Below are 20156 nucleotides of genomic sequence, written 5' to 3'. Positions count from 1 at the left end.
TGTACGGTGAGGCTCACCTCAACCAGCCCATCCAACATCTAGTCAACACCACAACAAACAGCCTTTCACAGGTAGACGTGGTGGCGATTAATTATCTCCTGGGATCACCTGTATCCAGCATCAGTGATTGAGGATACCAAGTGTAGCGTTGATATTTTACTTTCAGGGATATTCGTGCGTCAACAGCTTACAATGGCAGCTATGTATGACACAAAGGTTTAGTTCAATTCACAGAACTGTTGACATTCCTGAAATGAATATTACAGGTGTATGTGTGTGTGTGTGTGTGTGTGTGTGTGTGTGTGTGTGTGTTACATTCACCATCATAACGACTCGACAATCATCACCCCTCCACACATCTGCTGTAATTACATCACTATTCCTTCACAATTCCTGGGCCATGCCTTCATCGCCAACCATCCCCAAACAAATTAAATCCTCCTCGTCACCAGTCAGGTCACCAAACAGAGTAACAACAAGAGCCGCATCACTAACAAGGCAGCAGTATCCCTTTATTACGCTACACCATCTGTGTCATCTCCATCACACGGCATCTAATTACTGCTGGCCACACCTGGAGTCACAATACAACAGGTAGATCTGGTCAGGTGTCGTCCTTATGAGTAAAGATCTCGTTCATTCTTACCCAGGAGGGTGTTGTCGCCATATTGTTCACCTGCCAGTTATCAAGCACAGTAAATATAAAACCACAAAAATTAATACAAGTGACGTCGTTCCTCATAAATAATCTCTACCAACTTGACAACTATACAAGAGCGGGTTCAATTGGTTGCGCTTCTCTGATTACTGCCTCTAACTAACTTCTTCATGCACAATTATTATCATCATTTACGTCGTTCCAAGTACGTGGACGATACTCCTTTAAGTGCAAAGGAAACTACAAAAGCCCGACAGTTCCTAGCCTCAAAACCTCAGTGCCTAGCCTCTATACTTCAGTGCCTAGCCTCTATACCTCAGTGCCTAGCCTCTATACCTCAGTGCCTAGCCTCTATACCTCAGTGCCTTGCCTCTATACCTCAGCTCTTAGCCTCTATACCTCAGTTCCTAGCCTTTATCCCTGGTTCACGACTGTACTAGACCTCTGGTATTGACTTGTGATCTATCTCCTCGGCTGCCAGACCTCACTTCCTCGTCTTCCTGTTCAGTTCCCCTTGCGACAATGCAGGCGAGGGGAGACTCATCACACAGGGCTCTAGGATAATTTCCGCCTCAGCCAGACGCCTCTCTCACATGGAATAATATGGGAAATTTCTGTTTCTACACTCAAAGAAATCAGTTGTCGCGGAAAATATGTCACTTAGTCTTTCTATGGCTGTCGAAGAGCCTAAGAATGTATAGGAGTGAGAGCTTGAAGGTTTCTTTCAGTGTTTACGTGTCTTGAAAACCCCTTATTTTCTCCCAGAATGACCCGTGGTAAACAAATGTGACGTCATGAGGTTTCACTGTAGTCACATGATCAGCCTTACAATTGCCATAGTAGAGGAGTGTACCAGATAAATCCCGCTGATAATAAATACTACAGACGACGCACTCTACACAGTTAAGAGCGAACGTGGTGCGCTGTCAAAATATGTGATCATCGCTACGGGTGATTCTCTTGCATCAAGGAGTGTCTTAGAGGAACAAATACGAGTATAAAAGAGGAGGATAGGGAGGAGGAGTAGACGAGTGGATAGTATACTGGTGCCCTCTCGCCACACAGAAGGACAACAGGTACAGACATATGAGTAACGGCTGTGGCTGGCGCGTTAAACTAGAGTTCTAGAACTTTTGTGAGACCAACAACACAAGTCTTAACAGATATAAAAGTACTGTACAGGACTAATGTAGTTGGTCAGACAATAATATACCTGTAGATTCTACGATGCTCACCTTCATCATCAGTGCATGTATGAATAGTAAATGAGTTTAGTAATAAAAATAATTAAACTACTTTTTAAATCAATTCAACAGTTGGCCACATCATTACGTTTCATATTAGTGAACTGAAAATAAAATGTACGCCCACACGATTATTGTTCCGTTTCTCTTACTACTCAGCGACCAGGTCAATGAGACAAGGTCATTCACTGATGTACACTTGTCGTGTCTGTCCAGGAGGGAATCAGTTTAGTGTGAGAGGCGGGAATATGTACCGTTCTCTCACGCCGGGAAACATTCTTAGCGGCATAATAGGGAATAATAAATCTTATATTATTAGTGTTATTCTATGATACATACTCGAGATAGTGAAGTATGTCTGGCGTTAAAATAAATGTTATACCAAAAAAAATCAACAAAGACATTTTCTTTCTTCGTGAAAACTAATTTTAACTGGAAAATTCTAACGGAAAGAAAATTTGAACTGAACTAGAACGTTCACATTTAAATGGAAATTCTGTCTTTAACTGGACACTGGAGAAACGACTAGAAATACTAATCCTTCCTTTTTAAAGGAATGGAGAAGAAAATCAACACTCCGTAAATTCAATCAGTCAAAACGGCTCTAAACTTGTACTAAGTCTTCCTCAGTCACCTGGCCCCTGAAACTTTTAATTGTCTCCACCTCAAGAGAGACGCGAAAGACGTGGTATTTGATGGCACTCTTTGTTTCCACTAATTACAATCGCATGTCATTCCCTCATCTCCGGAATGAGGAGAGTTCCTTTACACGCCTGAGTCTCAGAGTTGTTTTGGGGCTTTGGTAAAACTAGTACTGTATCTCAATTAGGTTTAGTACAGTTGTGCATACGAGTGTAATGAACATTTACATAACCTAACACTGTACAGTACAAGATGTCCTGTTCCCAAACTTCCTCCACTGCAATTGGCAAATCTCTTCTAAGATAGCCTGAACCATGTATTATACACGTTCCGTACATCTTGTGTTGGCAGGTAACTTTGTGTTCGTAGTCTGGTGTGTGACTCGCTCTAGCCCTGAGGTCCTTGTGTCAGTCTTAGAGGGACGGCGGCCAACTTGGGAGTATTATAAAGTTTGTTTTTCTTGCTCCCTCGAAACTTGCATGTAATTAGCAGAGTCAGAGAAGTGACGACTCTATAACTTGTACCTTGTTTCTGAAAATAAAGGACAAGAAGTGACTGTGTCTGGGCCCGGCCTGTGCAGGTGTCTCAGTCCTCTTTTTAATATTTTAGAATCCCGTTCGTGTTTTTTTTTTCAGAGGCTGGAATCTCGATCTTGAATTATTCCTACAACACGTTAACCAATTAGATATATTAGTTGAAGAAGAGGTAGAGGTATACTGTGATGTGGGTTACTGGTTCAGCATACGTGGCATTATCATCCTGCCAGATGGGATGTTGTGAGCGTCTGGTGTAGAGGTGAACAGAGGTTCACTTCTCTCTCCTCACTGAGATACTGTGAGAGCTGGGGTGACAAGTACTGACAAGGAGGTACAGAACTATTCCCAAACATAACATGTGTCAAAGGAAAGAATAATATCACTTGATGCATTTGTTTAACATCTTGATTACGATGACACTTTAGTTCATTTATTAAATTCCTTAAGTACAATGTAATAATACTCTGAATACGAGGGAGCCATACTCGAGGGATTAAGTCATCACACTCGAAGAATTAACCCAAACCAAATAAGTTCACCAGTAATTAGAATATACAATATTTACACCGTCAACGACATAAACAATCAGGAACTTTTAGCATTTTTCTGGAATGATTATGGATTTATCGTAAGTCATGAAAAGGTTAACCAGCAGAAGGAATAAGCGAATTGTTTTATGGCCTCAGTAGAGTGGAGGCATTAGTCAAGGGCACAGGGGCTCCTTCTCATAGCTATGGACCGGACCTATCTCACTCTAGCCACCTCCACGGAGTCCCTGGTGACCCCCGTGTGCTGGTTGGTGACCTGGATCCATTCATCCCATCACAGCATCCCAGGTCATCATAGTCGCCCAGGTCGCCACAGTGCCCATGTCACCACAGTCCCCAGGTCACCACAGTTCCCCAGGTCATCATAGCCCCCACACACATACACAGGGAGCTTGATATCTTCCTGATCATTAAAAAAATCACGACGATTACTGGCTATAAAATCCCAGCCCAAATAATTCACAGAAACGACTAAGTTCAAAAACAGTCAGAAAAATGTCCTGACTTGTGACCCGGGTGATGGAATACCTTGAGTAGAATGAAGGACCATTCTGTTCCGAAACAAAAACTGAAGCATTTCGACACAATTACAAGAAGTGAATTATCATGAAAATCACCCTCAATGAACAGCTGACCTTCACTACAACACAGGAAGACAGAAAATATATGAGGTAAACTAATCACCGTGACCTGGCCTGACCTGTGACGATGACCCTGGCGACGTTGGAAGATCTGGGGGAGGGGTCGAAGGCGTGAGCAGCGGTGCAGGAGACGCGGGTGTAGGCGTCTGTAGGGGTGATACCATGCACCACCAGCTCCCCCGTCGGCAGCACCCAGTGGCGACCGTCTGTTGAGGGAAATAAACAGGTCTATTTTATATAATTTTCATAGTAGATTACATTCGGCCTGGGAGAATACCTTATTAAAGCTTAATGCACAATAACTCCTTCGTCTATTATAATACTTTCATGATTATGTTACCTATATACTGTCATAAATTCCACACTGTAGTCTGCAGATAGTAAATTCCCACGGTAGCCTTCTCAGTTATCTTTCTAAAATATAGCTTCCTGCAGGAGTCAATAATGGAGGTTCTTATAGCAATCGAAAATCATCCTTCAGTATTCCTGCATGTTGGGTGAAGAACTGAACCTTTCCACGAGTCAAATTCATTCAAGTACAGCTGTGAGGTGACTGACGTACTGTAGCGTTCCCCCTTGGCCACAGCCTTCCACACCCTCAATATCTCCTTAGCGTTCCATAACATACGTAAGAGACTGAGCGGGGGAACAAGCTCACCATTTACACCCACGCCGTTACCATTTACACCCACGCCGTTACCATTTACACCCACGCCGTTACCATATACACCCACACACCGCTACAATTTACACCCACGCCGTTACCATTTACACTCACGCTGCTACCATTTACACCCACGCCGTTACTATTTACACCAACGCCGTTACCATATACACCCACACACCGCTACCATTTACCGCTGCTACCATTTACACCCACGCTGTTTCTACCATTTACCAACATTTACCATTTACCAACATGGGTACCGTTTACACCCGCACGCCACCATTTTTACCCACACGCCGCTACCATTTTACACCCACGCTGCTACCATTTACACCCACACGCCGCTACCATTTACACCCACGCTGCTTTCACCATTTACACCCACGCTGCTACCACCATTACACCAACGCTTCGTTACCATTTACACCAACGCCGTTACCATTTACACCCGCACGCCACTACCGTTTACCCACACGCGCTACCATTTTACACCCACACGCTTTCTTTCACCATTTTACACCCACGCTGCTCACCATTTGCACCAAGCATGGTTACCATTTACACCAACATAGATTACCATTACACCGCACGCCACTACCATTTACACCCACACGCTGCTACCGTTTACACCCACGCTGCTACCATTTACACCAACGCATGGTTACCATTTACACCAACGCCAGATTTGCCGTTTACCCGCACGCCACTATTTACACCCACGCCGCTACCATTACACCCACGCTGCTACCATTTACACCACGCTGCTGCCATTTACACCAACATAGATTGCCATTTACACCAACGCCGTTTACCGTTTTACCCGCGCCACTACCGTTGCACCCACACGCTGCTACCGTTACACCAACATGGGTACCATTTTACGCACGCACTACCATTTTACACCCACGCTGCTGCCATTTACACCCGCTGCTACCATTTACACCAGCATAGATTACCACCGTTGCACCAACGCCGTTACCATTTACACCACGCCACTGCATTTACCCACACGCCGCTACCATCTACACCCACGCTGCTACCATTTTACACCCACGCTGCTGCCACCATTTACCACCCACGCCGTTACCATTTACACCCACGCCGTTACCATATACACCCACACACCGCTACCATTTACACCCACGCCGTTACCATTTACACCCACGCCGTTACCATATACACCCACACACCGCTACCATTTACACCCACGCCGTTACTATTTACACCAACGCCGTTACCATATACACCCACACGCCACTACAATTTACACTCACGCCGTTACCATTTACACCCAAACTGCTACCATTTACAGAAAGCTTCATCTATGCGTCTCACTACTAGAATGACTATTGAAATATCTGCTACAGGACGCACCAGAAGCCCTATACAGTACATAGCTCTGTAAACAATTGTGGCTACCATATATTATTTTTACTTGTTTCTTCTACCACACAAACAGTCATGTAAACAAGTGCCGACCATCTGATACCTTTTGTTTACACTCAGACCTAACTTGAGGACACAGTAGCCCGTCTTCTTTACCGTGTATTTCAAAACTCGGGTTAATGTTAAGTGTTTTGGGGTAAATCGTGTGAACTACAACATCTCTGAGGCCGGAATTCTTATACAACCTTAAAGGCACGAAGCTTACCAGGAGAAGATTGTCGCTTTATCCATCCTACACTAGAAGTAAATTTTAATCTATAACGTCAACGCATTTATTTATTTATGGTTTATTTTCTCATCATTAATTACGACTACATGACTTCCTTCCCTTCCGCTGTAGTAAATTAATGAAGACCATAAGTACACAGCCTTACACCTGTCCAATGTACTGTTAACTTACAGTAACAACCTCGTCTCTCCTCCTGTCATCCACACCCCGCCACCTCAGGTAAAGTCTCACTATTCACCTGTATTTGGGAAACTTCGTGTGGAAAATTTATCGTATTGTCATTCTCACTCGTCACTCTAGGCTACTCCTCCCCCCCTTTAGTATATGAGAGTTGTAACGCGGTACTAGATAGTGGCGTCACTGTCCACTCCTGCTGGTGTCACCTGTCAGGGCAAGTCTTTATCAGCCGCGTAGTAGTCTACACACAGCCCCTCCTCCCAGGTGACTCTCTCTCTCTCTCTCTCTCTCTCTCTCTCTCTCTCTCTCTCTCTCTCTCTCTCTCTCTCTCTCTCTCTCAACTCAACATTTATTAACTATCTCCCACACATTCTCCCTCTCCCACATTATCTCTCCCTCTCCCACTCTCAGTCTCCCCTCACTCTCCCACTCATCGGAAACTTAACCTTTCATCTCCCCCCCCACTCCAGGGAGTCTCTCTCACACGCCGCCTGTGATGCGCGAGACACAGGTGACCTCCCCTGACCTTCCTCACCAAAGTCCCTCCCTTAAGAGACTCTTACTCGGTCTCTCACTCCCCAGCGACCCTCTCCTTGGACGGTAATTTCTCTCTCCTAGTATTTGTTGTTCGTTTCCTTGTCACGGTTTATCGAATTTTATTTATATATTAATCTGAATTATATAGCAGTAACAACAACAATAATAAAAATAATAACAATAATAATAACAAAAACAATAATACCAAGAAAAATAATAATAATAATATCAACAACAGTAATAAATGCTATTCAAAATCTCTCCCCGTCGCGCCTCTTACCAATGACAATACTATAACCTAACCTAACCTAATCTAACCCAACCAAACCAAACCAAACCTAACCTAATCTAACCCAACCAAACCAAACTTAAACTAACCTAACCTAACCTAACCTAACCTAATCTAACCCAACCCCACATCGACTATAGTTACCTTTACATAGCAACTTATGTCTCCCTGATCTACATCCTGTTACCTACACCTACCCTCTCAAGTGTATGTCAGGCCCTCCACACCACACCCCCCCCCCTCCATACACACCACACCACACTCCCTTCCACTCCATCCACACTACACACTCTCAAACACCGTCACCGCGCTCCATACTTTTCACACACACCTAACCTTCCGGCACATCTCGGTCCTTACTCCATATATTATCACACATATCTACTCCACACCCTAGCTATCCACACTCCATAATACTGTAACTGCACATTCCACGGACTGCAGGTGTCATAGTGTGTGTGTGGACCGTAGCATCCGGTCTGTTCCTCCACACTGCTATTGTAACACACACACACACACACACACACACACACACACACACACACACACACACACACACACACACACACACACACACACACACACACATACTATATATATATATACTACACTACATTACCTACACACTTCAACACACTCCCTACACACTCCCCCACACACTCTACAACGCTCTATCACATTACCTACACACTTCATCACACTACCTACACACTCCACCACACCTACACACTCCACCACAAAGATCGATGGCTTGTTCTTTGTTGTGATGTAGGCAGCTGATTTCCTACTTGACACCTTCCCATACAGGCTGATGACAGCTGGTCTTGCCCCTACCTCAACATACCACCCCTTCCCTTCCCTTCCCTTCCCTTCTACCCTCCTTCAGCTTAGGCTTTTCAATATAAATTAACCTCGGAACTACAACCTGAAGATGAACAAAAAAAAATCTATAAGACGATTAAATAAATGGGGAAATAGTTGTTAAATCTCTATCCCCCTTCACGTCAAATAGATGCCACAAAAGAACCCAAGGGATTTTGTCCGCACCTATACAGTACATGTGTTGGACAAGGGTGAGGTTTCTCGTTTAATTCTGAATATTAATTTTACTTGTAGGTGTCAGGCTGGTAGAGTGAACAGGTTTATAATTTACAGTATTTACCTGCTTGATTCACGTGCCAATTACTTCCCTTTCGTAATAGTATTGTCGTGTATTGCTTCATGATTCATTTACCTGTATTTACACCATCGAGTTACTGGCTTAAACAAATCATACACTCTGAAGGGTTTTTTTCTAGGGATAAATCCACGCGAGAAATTTTCATCATGTTATAAATTCATTCTCGCGCCACCTGCCTCGCTGTTTCTCGTCTGAAACAACAGTTGTGTAAATTATCTAAAACTTGAAGCGATTATTATTTCATGTATGTAAATTGAGTTATCTTGGTGTCCACTGTATTTTGAACATTTTCATTTATATTATTATCTGCCCGTGTAGTTGGTCTCACTAGGTCATAATAAAAACATATCACAATAAAACAAACGGTTCATTCATTAACACAAATATCTAAAGCTTCCTGCCACCTGTAATACGATTGTTGTTTTCATCCGCGAAGAAACTTTTCATAAAACAATCTTTTCACACAACTAACACAAACAAATATATGAAATCACACATATAAATGAAAACAAATATATCAAAATTTTAAAAGATCTATGAAATAAAGTTTGTTGTTTTTTACCAATGTTCTTCTTCTCTTGTTCCCATTCCTCCAGTCGGCTCTCCTCCCAACACTCCTTTCACTTCCATCTCTGTGTATCTTATTCACCCCCACACACACTGCTCTCACACACATTGTACCTGGCGCCGATAAGTCTTTCACTCCCTCTTGCATCCAGAGTGCCATTGACTGCCACCCCTCACATGTCAGCTCAACTCTTCCCCTAAACTTAACCTAACCCCTCATACTTACTTCCTCTGACTTAACTTTCTCCACACAAGTCCCATTATTCATATGCATCACCCATTGTTCCATTTGTTGACACATGCACACAGTTTGAGCTAACCAAAACACTTCACTTCTCTTCCGTTCTGTTTCCATGCAAGCTAACATATTCATCTCTCTCTCTCTGTTTCTCTCTTCGTTATTCATGTTTATCACTTTTTATCCTCCAAACTTATTCACTAATATTTGCAATTTTTCTTTTGGATCGTCAACTGCAAAGGTAATATCTGCAAATAACGGCTGACTCACCTTCCACTTACATCCTTCATTCCCATCAATGTGACCAATACTAACCTCCCCATCTCTCTATACTTTACTTCCCTCTTAGTCATCTCTATTACTGCATTATCTATGACAACAAAAGATGTACACCAACACCGCAGAAATAACACATTTTTGACATAATCCTAATTCTACTGGGTATCAATTCCCTTCCTTTAAACACATACATCTTTCTCCCTATAAAAAACTCAAGACAGTATTATTTCATTCACTACTGTACTTTTTTTCTAAATCCATAAACGCCAGATACTTTTCAATCACACTCCTTATCTTCCCTGACCCACACACTTCTCTCGGTAATAATAACTATCATACACCAAGACAATAAAATCACCAAAAATGTTTCTCATTGAATTCTCTCATAGGTTCAGGTCATAAACAAAATTTTTGCTACCTGTTACAGACACAAATAATGACTCATCACAACAGCTACTACAACCTGCCCCAACATAGACACTCGTATCCTGTATTCCAAGCGTGTCAATCAACAAATTACCTTCGCTAGAATTGTTCACAGGCACAGTTAAGTGACTCTTAACCTGTTTCTTAATTCACTTAGCTTTTTTTCTAGAATTAAGACCCACTTAAACCAAGAGCTAATTACTACCTGTTAAATAAGCTAAAGTGATGGACGTGACAGCTAAAACAGTTTACATATGCAAACTAGGAAGCAATTACAAGAACAGAGGAACGCGACGGAGAGAGGGAGTGACTCCTGAACGATTTATAAGTGTGTGAGGGAGAGACAAGTGGTGTGGGTGAGGAGGAAGAGGGGAAGACATTCGTGTTTACTTATGTGGACGTAAATAAACTGCGAAGAAAGAAGGAAATAAGGAAGGAAGAAAAGAAGGTATAAATAAATGCAAAAAAAGAAAGTTATGAAAATCAGAGAAGATGATTGAGTTAGAGAAGAGGTGAGTTGGTGAGAAGATTAATTGTCTTTAACAATTAGTGGGATATTTGTAAGAGGGGGAGAGGGGGTGTGACCTGTACAAGGGTGTAGAGAGGTGTGCAGGAGGGATGGTGAGTAAATGTTAAGGAAAGGTGTTCACGGGGTGTAGAGGTGCAGAGTACGTGTAATAATAATAATAAACGGTTTATTAATAGAGATGCAGCCGGTGACTGAAAATATACAAACTTACATTTGATTTAGACATAATGATATGCGTTCAATACATTTGCAGGGCTGTATAGTACATAAATCAGTAGTTGTTTATTATTTTAACAATAGATGGGATGGTGCTGTTCTTATATCTATCAGTGCGGGCTCTTATGGGCTGAATTTTTTTGTAGTGGCGGACTGCGCGAGGTGGGCGGGGGACTGTCGGTGGCAGGAGGTGGCGATGACGAGGATGGTGCAGTAGTCCACTGCCAAGCCTTGCTAGTGCTTTGTGCTTGCTAGTGTGTGTGTGTGTGTGTGTGTGTGTGTGTGTGTGTGTGTGTGTGTGTGTGTGTGTGTGTGTGTGTAAACTACCCAAACAAGAAACTGTCTTTGAATATTAATTAAATCCAGTTTCGTAACACGGATGTTTTAATAGAACAACTTTTTTATGTTTTAACACTTATCACCAGCACTGGTTTAATGATGACTGTGTCACCGTGGCAGCTTGTGGCAGTGTTCACACCAGGCTAACCTGTGTTGGTGGTGACCTGTGGACAAAGATGACTCAGTGATGGGAATCTCTACCCCATAACACTCGCATTAGTGTGTCTCACAATGGCCAGATCCTGGTGTCAGTCGTGTTGTTGTGTGTCAAACTAGCGACCTGAGGCGCATCACACAGCAGGTCTATCTCACTGATGTACGCAATCTGATTGTAAATTACATACCTGCTCTTAGTTGCGCTACAATTTGCAAACTGTCACTTGTGTAAACAATACTGCAACAATAAATTTAATTAGGGGCGTTGGTGGTCAGTGGCAGAGCGTGTCTCTCACCACTGAGGGTCCTTGGGTCAGAGGTGCGAGGGGTGTTATCCAGTGTAACACTACCAACATCACGGGTAGTCCCCAGATACTCCTGTTTCCTCCTACACTAACGCTGGACACACGAGGGACAACAGAGGGATTCAACAAGACACAGGCTTCCTGTCTCCGTCAAAGAGATCAATTAAATGGTGGTCCACAATTATCCTGGTCCCACAGTAAGTCTCAAACTTTACAAATATATTTTTGAGTCAGCTGGAGACTTGGTTCTGCTGGAACAACCTTTACTCAACTAGCTGTTGACTGTTGGCAACACAGGACGGTTAGTAAAAATATATAACATAAAATTCACGTAATGTACAAGTTAAGCCAGACAGCAGTAAGCATGACGACACAACCGGTCTGTCCTGGAGTGATGGTCACACTACTCAAGGCGCTGTCATACACCTCTGGCCAAACGTACAATACACAGTGGTGTGTTTTGAGGAAGCACGCTAGTACTCCCTAGTCTCTAATCCTAGTTTCAAAACAACACAGTTGTTCTAAGACTAGGGAGGAGGGCACCGTCTTTTACCAGTTGCCTTTGACTCAGGCCACATGTTACACATATATTAGTAATCAGTAGAGGCCACTGAACACTTGTTTATATATATGTCAAACTAACGGCCAAGAAGTGGTATACCATTCGACATTTGCTGGTTGTTCATACCCTGGGTAAAGAGGAACAATTTTGCATAATACAAAATAAAGAAAGAACTCATCATATTTTAAGCTGTGCGAAATTTACTTCACAACATAGAACAAGGTAAACCTGCCGGCGTGTCATAGGCACACAACTCTGACCAGAGGCAATGTACATACATCACTTTAGGCATTAAGTGTGTTAACTGTGACCAGAAATTAGCATTATGTATAGTATAAATCAGAATGAATGATGATTAATGAGCGAGTCGAGCTGATATATGGGATTACAATCGGGCTCTGGCCAGCAACGCACTTAATGTCACAATCTGTTTTCTGACGGCCGTCGTGATGCTGACGCGGGGATCATTTGTTGTGACTGTGACATCAAGTTTCAAACAACGTCACACTAAAGCGAGATGTTTGTCATAATATTTCTCTCAAACGTCACTCATCGTCCATTAAACAAATGAAATATAATACAGAATAAACCTAATGCAATTAATGTGACATGATTTAATATTAAAAGCATCATCTGTTCTGGAAGTTAGTTACCTGATATTATAGTGGAGCTGAGTGTACCTCAACACAAGCTGCCGTGTATAATATTCCAACATTATACACCTATGTCTTCCTGTAACATTATATATATACAAGTATGTATATATGTGCGTGTGTGTGTGTGTGTGTGTGTATGAGAGAGAGAGAGAGAGAGAGAGAGAGAGAGAGAGAGATCCATACAGCTGTTCACAAAAATAGATTGAACAAAGAATACTACCAGGAAGTTGGAACAAAGCTATTGTCATGATGCTGTTCATAAACCGCAACAAAACAGGAAAAGATGACTTAAAACAGTCCACGCCAATTAGTCTTTGTTTGCCGGGTATGAAAATAACTTTACGCACGCACGCGCACACACACACACACACACACACACACCTACGGAGAACAATAATAAGACATCCAGGTGTACTCCAGAGAGGCAGTGTGTGTGTGTGTGTGTGTGTGTGTGTGTGTGTGTGTGTGTGTGTGTGTGTGTGTCATTGTTGGGGGGGGAGAGCAGTGAAAATACACAATAATTTATCTCAAAAGTGTAATTCTACAGCAAAACGAGAGAGAGAGAGAAAGAGATAAAAAAAGGAGAAAAAAGGAAAGAAAGAAGAGAGAGAGAGAATAAAGGCAAGAAGAACGACCAAAGATATAGACAGAGAGAGGATATAAGGTAAAAGGTGGAGTGGATGAGGATTATATAAGGAGAGGTAAGAGGGAGGAGCGTGGCAGGGAGAGATAAGCGGTGGGTTGGGGTGTGAGAGGTTCAGTGTTATGTGCTGGTTACCCCGGCTGATGGAAATAAGGTTATATCCCTCAGCCTCCAGCCAGGTGCACGTTGGACACTAAAACATATATATATATATATATAAGCGATGGGAAGAGGAGCGAACACACACAGACACACACACACACACACACACACACACACACACACACACACACACACACAGACACACACACACAGACACACACACACACACACACACACACACACACACACACACACACACAGACACATAGACACACACAGACACAGACACACACACACACAGACACACACACACACACACACACACACACACACACAGACACATAGACACACAGACACAGACACACACACACACACACACACACACACACACACACACACACACACACACACACACACACACACACACACACAGACACACACAGACACAGTTTAATCTCACTCCCTGTCCCTCCTCGTATTCCCTGCCTACACACCAACGTAGACACCACAAGACAGCGAGTCACGGAGAGCCATGTGAGGCGCCGCCATAAGCAGCTTCAGTAATCAGCTGGCAAGTATCAACCTCGACAACTTAGTGCATGGTAAACTTGCCCCAGCAGCCTCGTTCGCCAGCTAATTAACTTGGAATTGCCAATTAACATAAAAAAAACTATCCTGGAGTGGAAACAAAGAGTCTATCATCAAGAAGTTTTCTCCGGGCCAAGGTAGCTGGGGAGGGGGGAGGGAGGGAGGAAGGAAGAGAAAGAAGGCGAGAGGGGAGAAGGAGAGGGAGGAAGGTGGATGAGGGCAGATGAGTGGAGTAAGGTGGATGAGGGTAGGTGAGTGGGAGTAAGGTGGATGAGGGTAGGTGAGTGGAGTAAGGTGGATGAGGGTAGGTGAGTGGAGTAAGGTGGATGAGGGTAGGTGAGTGGAGTAAGGTGGATGAGGGTAGGTGAGTGGAGTAAGGTGGATGAGGGTAGGTGAGTGGAGTAAGGTGGATGAGGGTAGGTGAGTGGAGGAGGAGGAGGAGGTTTACCCGATGCCTCGTCTGCCCTCCGGTGATGCTGGCTCAAGGTACGCCAGATTGTCTTTCTTTCTCTCATTACTTTCTTTCATATGCAAAATCTGAATAAGTCACGCGACGGGTAAGACAATGGCTGTCCCTCACCTGTAACATCTCACTGTTTACAGGACACAATAACAAGGAGTCTTCACCTGTTTAGTTATAGTCAAAACAAGTTACTAAGCTTAACCTATTACAGATGAGTTAATTATCAAGTTAATTATCCTTTGTATTGTTATTGTTATTTTTTGTTGCAACAGAAATGGGAGATAGTGAAGATAAGGTGACTACGTGGAAAGGAGGAGCTATGTGACCTGTACAGTACGTCTGCCAACTGAGGGAGAAAGGTGAGAGGAAGGAAGGAAGGTGGGTGGAGAGCACATAGTTTATTCCTGGTCCGGGTATTACCGAGGGGTTGGTTCTGGTAGAGTCACACTGGGTTATATGTGAAGACGTTATGTCAGCACTAACTATTGTTGTGCTCATGAGTCAAGAGATGTGTTGTTTTCTTTACCTCCCATGATGTTAATAGACGACTTTGTCTTTAATAAATCTAAAAAAAATAAAGGTTTTGTTATTAGATCTTTGTCCCAGTTCTGTTTTCCTCCTTCCAAGAGCTAATGACTGTGTCGGTGGAGGCGAGTGTGTGATTAAGTCAACACATTACACAACTGACGGTTATTAGTTACCTGTGCGCTAAACACTCGCCCTATAGGGGTGGGGTGGGGGGGGGAGGGGGGTCGTGTATGAGACAAACACTTGGAAGTTGTGTATAACAGCCTCTCATATTCATCTTAATTACCGAAATATAGTAATTATCTTAATCTCGGTTCCCGATACCAGCATCTCCAACAACTCCGTCTTCAACACCTGCCCCATCATCACCTCCAACACCTGCCCCACCATCACCCCCAACACCTGCCCCACCATTACCTCCAACACCTGTCCCACTAGGTATTACGTATGGAACTATCATTGTTCAAGACGTCATTAAATTACTCAGAACGTCTCTCAAAATGGCCCCAAACACACGAATTCCACTTTAGTAGCTTACTGTATTTAGACAAATATTAACAACAAATTTTCCACTATTCGCAGAAACCGAGGACAGACCTCAGACAAGAAGCTAACTGACGTCATGTAGCGGTCGACAAGAAACCCGACTACAACACAAGAGCAACACTGGGCCTCAATGTATCGTCACCTGCACATAAGTCACCATCAAACCACTCCTGGGGAATTTGTCGAGGTACTCCAGTTGCCTTATACGCTCTATTACACACAGGAAACGTTTTTTTTTCAGTGCGAGAAGCTGAGGTCGATACACTCCCGTAACAATCAAGATGGTGACCCGGTGTTCATTATTTTTTTATCTCAATGCCAGAACCGTCCCAACAGCATCTACCATCTGTGTTGAGGAAGCGGCATTAACAAAGATCAGGTTCACCATCTATCAGAGATTTCTTATATAAGTTGTTAGGTTCCTTCTCACTGATACTTTTTTACTTTCACCCCCTCCTCCACATCTCTCCTCCTCCACACCTTCCCTCCTCCACATCTCCCCTCCTCCACACCTTCCCTCCTCCACATCTCCCTCCTCCCCACACCTTCCCACCCCTTCCTCCTCCACATCTCCCTCCTCCACATCTCCCTCCTCCTCCCCTCCTCCACACCTTCCCACCTTCCCTCCTCCCTCTCCATCTCCCTCCTCCCTCTCCCTCCTCCACACCTTCCCCCCTTTTCCTCCTCCTCTCCACAGCCTCTCCCCCTCCTCCACATCTCCCTCCTCCACACCTTCCCACCTTCCCCTCCACTTCCCCTCCCACACCTTCCCACCTCCTCCCTCCTTCCCCCTTTCCTCCTCCACACTTCCCCACCTTTCCTCCCACATCTCCTCCACATCTCCCTCCTCCACCTTCCCCACACTTCCCCTCCTCCTCTCCCTCCTCCACATCTCCTCCTTCCCCACCTTCCCTCCTCCCTCCTCCACAGCTTCCCACCTTTCCTCCTCCACATCTCCCTCCTCCTTCCACCTCCTCCTCCACATCTCCCTCCCTCCACACCTTCCCACCTTTCCTCCTCCACACTTCCCCACCTTTCCTCCTCCACCCTTCCCACCCCTCTCTCCTCCTCCCACATCTCCCCTCCTCCCATTCCCTCCTCCCACACCTTCCTCCTCCACATCTCCCCTCCACATCTCCCTCCTCCCCTCCCTCCACACTCTTCCCCTCCCCTCCTCCACATCTCTCCTCCCCTCCCTCCACATCTCCCTCCTCCTTCCCACCTCCACATCTCCCCTCCTCCACATCTCCCCTCCTCCACACCTTCCCACCTTCCCTCCTCCACATCTCCCCTCCTCATCAGTTAATTCATTTCTATACCTCTCTCTTTCACTGTTATCTCCACGGTCAGTGTACCAGTTATACCCTCGCTCTCTTTAGCCCCAATAACACCACCGTTTATATCCCATCTTACCATCCCACCACTCCCGGTCCAGGTAAGTAACCCTTTAGTCAAACCTCATCATCATTCACCCCTTTCATTCCTCGCACTACTCGAATATAGAATTTCCTCCCCTGTCCCATCCTTCGCTCTCATATCCTTCCCTCTACCTATAAATAAACAACTATATACACACATCCCCGCCTCTTCTTGTACAGCTAAACATATATACCTTCTCTCCTGTCCATGGTGCACTAGTAACTACACAAGTCGGACTAGAATAAAGGTTACCTGTCAGTAATATCGTCCTGCAGAGGGAAGACTCGTGTATACCTCCCCTCGTCCATCATAATGTTCCTCTTCACAAAAGTAAATATACCATGACTCCCAGCATCAACGTGACAAAGAATTTCAATAATGTGAACAAAAGCATGAAGCCAGAGAACTATAATTACATCTCCTTCACTTCTTCCCCTCCCTTATAAACCTGCCCTCACTCACCACCAGACGGAAGTAACTTGTCAGGAAACTCAGCCTCATAATTACTGGTCATAAACCCTATAATCCCGTACTATCAAAATCCCTCTGATGTTTAGTAGAGTTGGAGTAAACAGGGAATCTCATCCATAAAACACGAGACCATAAAGGATGTAATTTCATGTTACGGTGAAATCCTCCAATGTTTCATTAAGAGAAAACAAACAAAAACTGCTCTAACTGCACAAGACCATAAAGGCAAGACTCCCGTACAAACACAACAGCAACAACAGGTTACAGCATGATCAACACCGGAAACCAAACATTAACACAGCGGTACATACAACCCCATATCCCATTATATAACAATATATTTAAATACATCAAGAACGGATGAACACAACAAAGTCTGCCATCACACCCCGACCATAATGCTCAGAATCCCTTGTAGGTAGAGGAGTCTCAGGTGTCTCGTCATGTAATTACCATTCAGCAGGTGTTGTAATATTACACCTCATTGTGAGCCTTTATAAAAGAGCAACTGGATAACCATTGTTCTCGTGAACGACACAGGTATAGTTGAATTACCAGAGTGTAGTCTGACACGACCTTCCACTTGTAGCACCCCGGGGCCTTGTGATGGAGCTCATAAGTCAACAATCCGTGTTTGGGAAATCAAACCCACACTGAAAGACAGAAGCTTGGAAGTGACTTTGATTTCTAAAGTTGACATTCACGGCACTGTGACTTTCCAGAGACTGTTCTATAATTAATCACAATGGATAAGGTTAAGAACATTCCTTATAACAGTGGTAGTTTGGAAGTAAATAACTACATAAAACTATGAAGTCGATATTTCTTCATTTATTATATTTCTTAGTATCCAGCAGAGCATCTCGAATTTTTTCTCAAACATTCCAATATGTGTATACCTGTACACATTAATCCCTGGTCATAGCCGTCTTACTCACACTATGTCCACCTCACACTATGTCCACCTCACACTATGTCCACCTCACTCTTGTGTCCTCACCTCACCTCGGTATTCTCGCCTCCCTATTCCTGGCTTAACCTGCCCATAAAACTTTACACCTTTATCTTGTATTTCAATAAACACTGGTTTTGCTGTGCTGTGTCTCACCCCTCCCATGGCTCCTCACCCCATGACAATCCATCTACAGTTTTTACTTTTTTCCAGTTAATATTTTATTGGACACTAATGTTTTATTGCCACGCATCAGTATACTAACACAAGCTAGCCACGCTTCACCACACCTGTTGGCTCAATCTCTCCCCTGATCAGACTCCCCAAACGTCAACAAGCTCATCTTCCAATATTCTCTACAACAATCTCGAATTTCGACCCATCGACCTCATTCAGACTACTCCTAAACATTTTTATCTACCCCAATAGAGCCTCTCATGACCCAGCCCTTCTATACACCTTTCTCTTCTATAATATAACTGATAAGGTTAACTCCCGTCGTTACTATATCAATTATCATATATCTTACCCAAGTACAATGACACACCCCTGGCATCACGTACGCTACACTCCTCTTACACCCCCCCAACACACACTGCCCCCTCTACACACCTTCCCTCAAAATCTCCCTTCATAATGTAGTTCACTCGAGGAGACTTGTCGTGTCTCGCTTCTTGATTCTCCACTCCACGTTCATCTCTTAATCAACCCCCTGGCGTCCCTCTAACCCCAGTGTTCACCTCCCCTCCACCTGAAACCTGAGCTAAAGCGTTTAACTTCACTGCCATACCTCTAATAACTAACAATTCTCTCTCTTAGGTGTGTCATATATCTGAGGGAATAATCAACACCTCCCTTCCACAATTACATTTACTTTCACATATTAATAACTTATCTTTAACCCGTATCAAAATCCTTACTCAAATAATGTAACCCCACAATGGAATATTCTTCCATCTCAAATACTGTAACTCTGACTAACTGAAGGTGGGCCTTAATCTTTACTTCTAGTCTCTCAAGTTTCTTCTTTTAGGTCGTCTGAGGGATCTGTGAACGTGTGAAATGTTCAGCATAACACTAAAACAGCCAGTCTCGTCTCCTCAGTGGCATCAGGGACCATAAAACTGAACATATGATTACAGAATACTGGCAGAGCTATATACAGTGTGTCATCAATGCTACCCAACTCAGAGCCGGGCTACAAAATGTAGTTAAGTTATAATTATGTACACAAAACGTAAACCGAATTCCAAAATAGGAAAATAAAGTTACTGAACAGACACGGAAAAATTATGCGTACAGACAGTGGACAGAACAACGTCACACCATAATAAGCGAAATGATGTACGCAACTGAGAGATAACTACTGAACGGTAA

The 20156-nt window shown here is 43.7% G+C and overlaps 1 protein-coding gene across 1 annotated transcript in view; it reads right to left on the bottom strand.

Moving 5' to 3' along the window:
- Window positions 1–20156, bottom strand: part of LOC121876067 (Down syndrome cell adhesion molecule-like protein Dscam2) — a 168912-nt gene that overhangs the window by 57311 nt on the left and 91445 nt on the right. Inside the window, exon 5 of the mRNA XM_042380975.1 lies at window positions 4329–4475. Within this exon, the coding sequence (XP_042236909.1) occupies window positions 4329–4475 (147 nt within the window). The remainder of the gene's footprint in view (window positions 1–4328; window positions 4476–20156) is intronic.

This window comes from Homarus americanus, unplaced genomic scaffold, assembly GCF_018991925.1.
Source record: "Homarus americanus isolate GMGI-L3 unplaced genomic scaffold, GMGI_Hamer_2.0 scaffold33468, whole genome shotgun sequence".
In the NCBI taxonomy this organism is placed as follows: domain Eukaryota; kingdom Metazoa; phylum Arthropoda; class Malacostraca; order Decapoda; family Nephropidae; genus Homarus; species Homarus americanus.
Note: the sequence above shows the minus strand (reverse complement) of the source record. Positions and strands in the feature narration are given on the sequence as shown.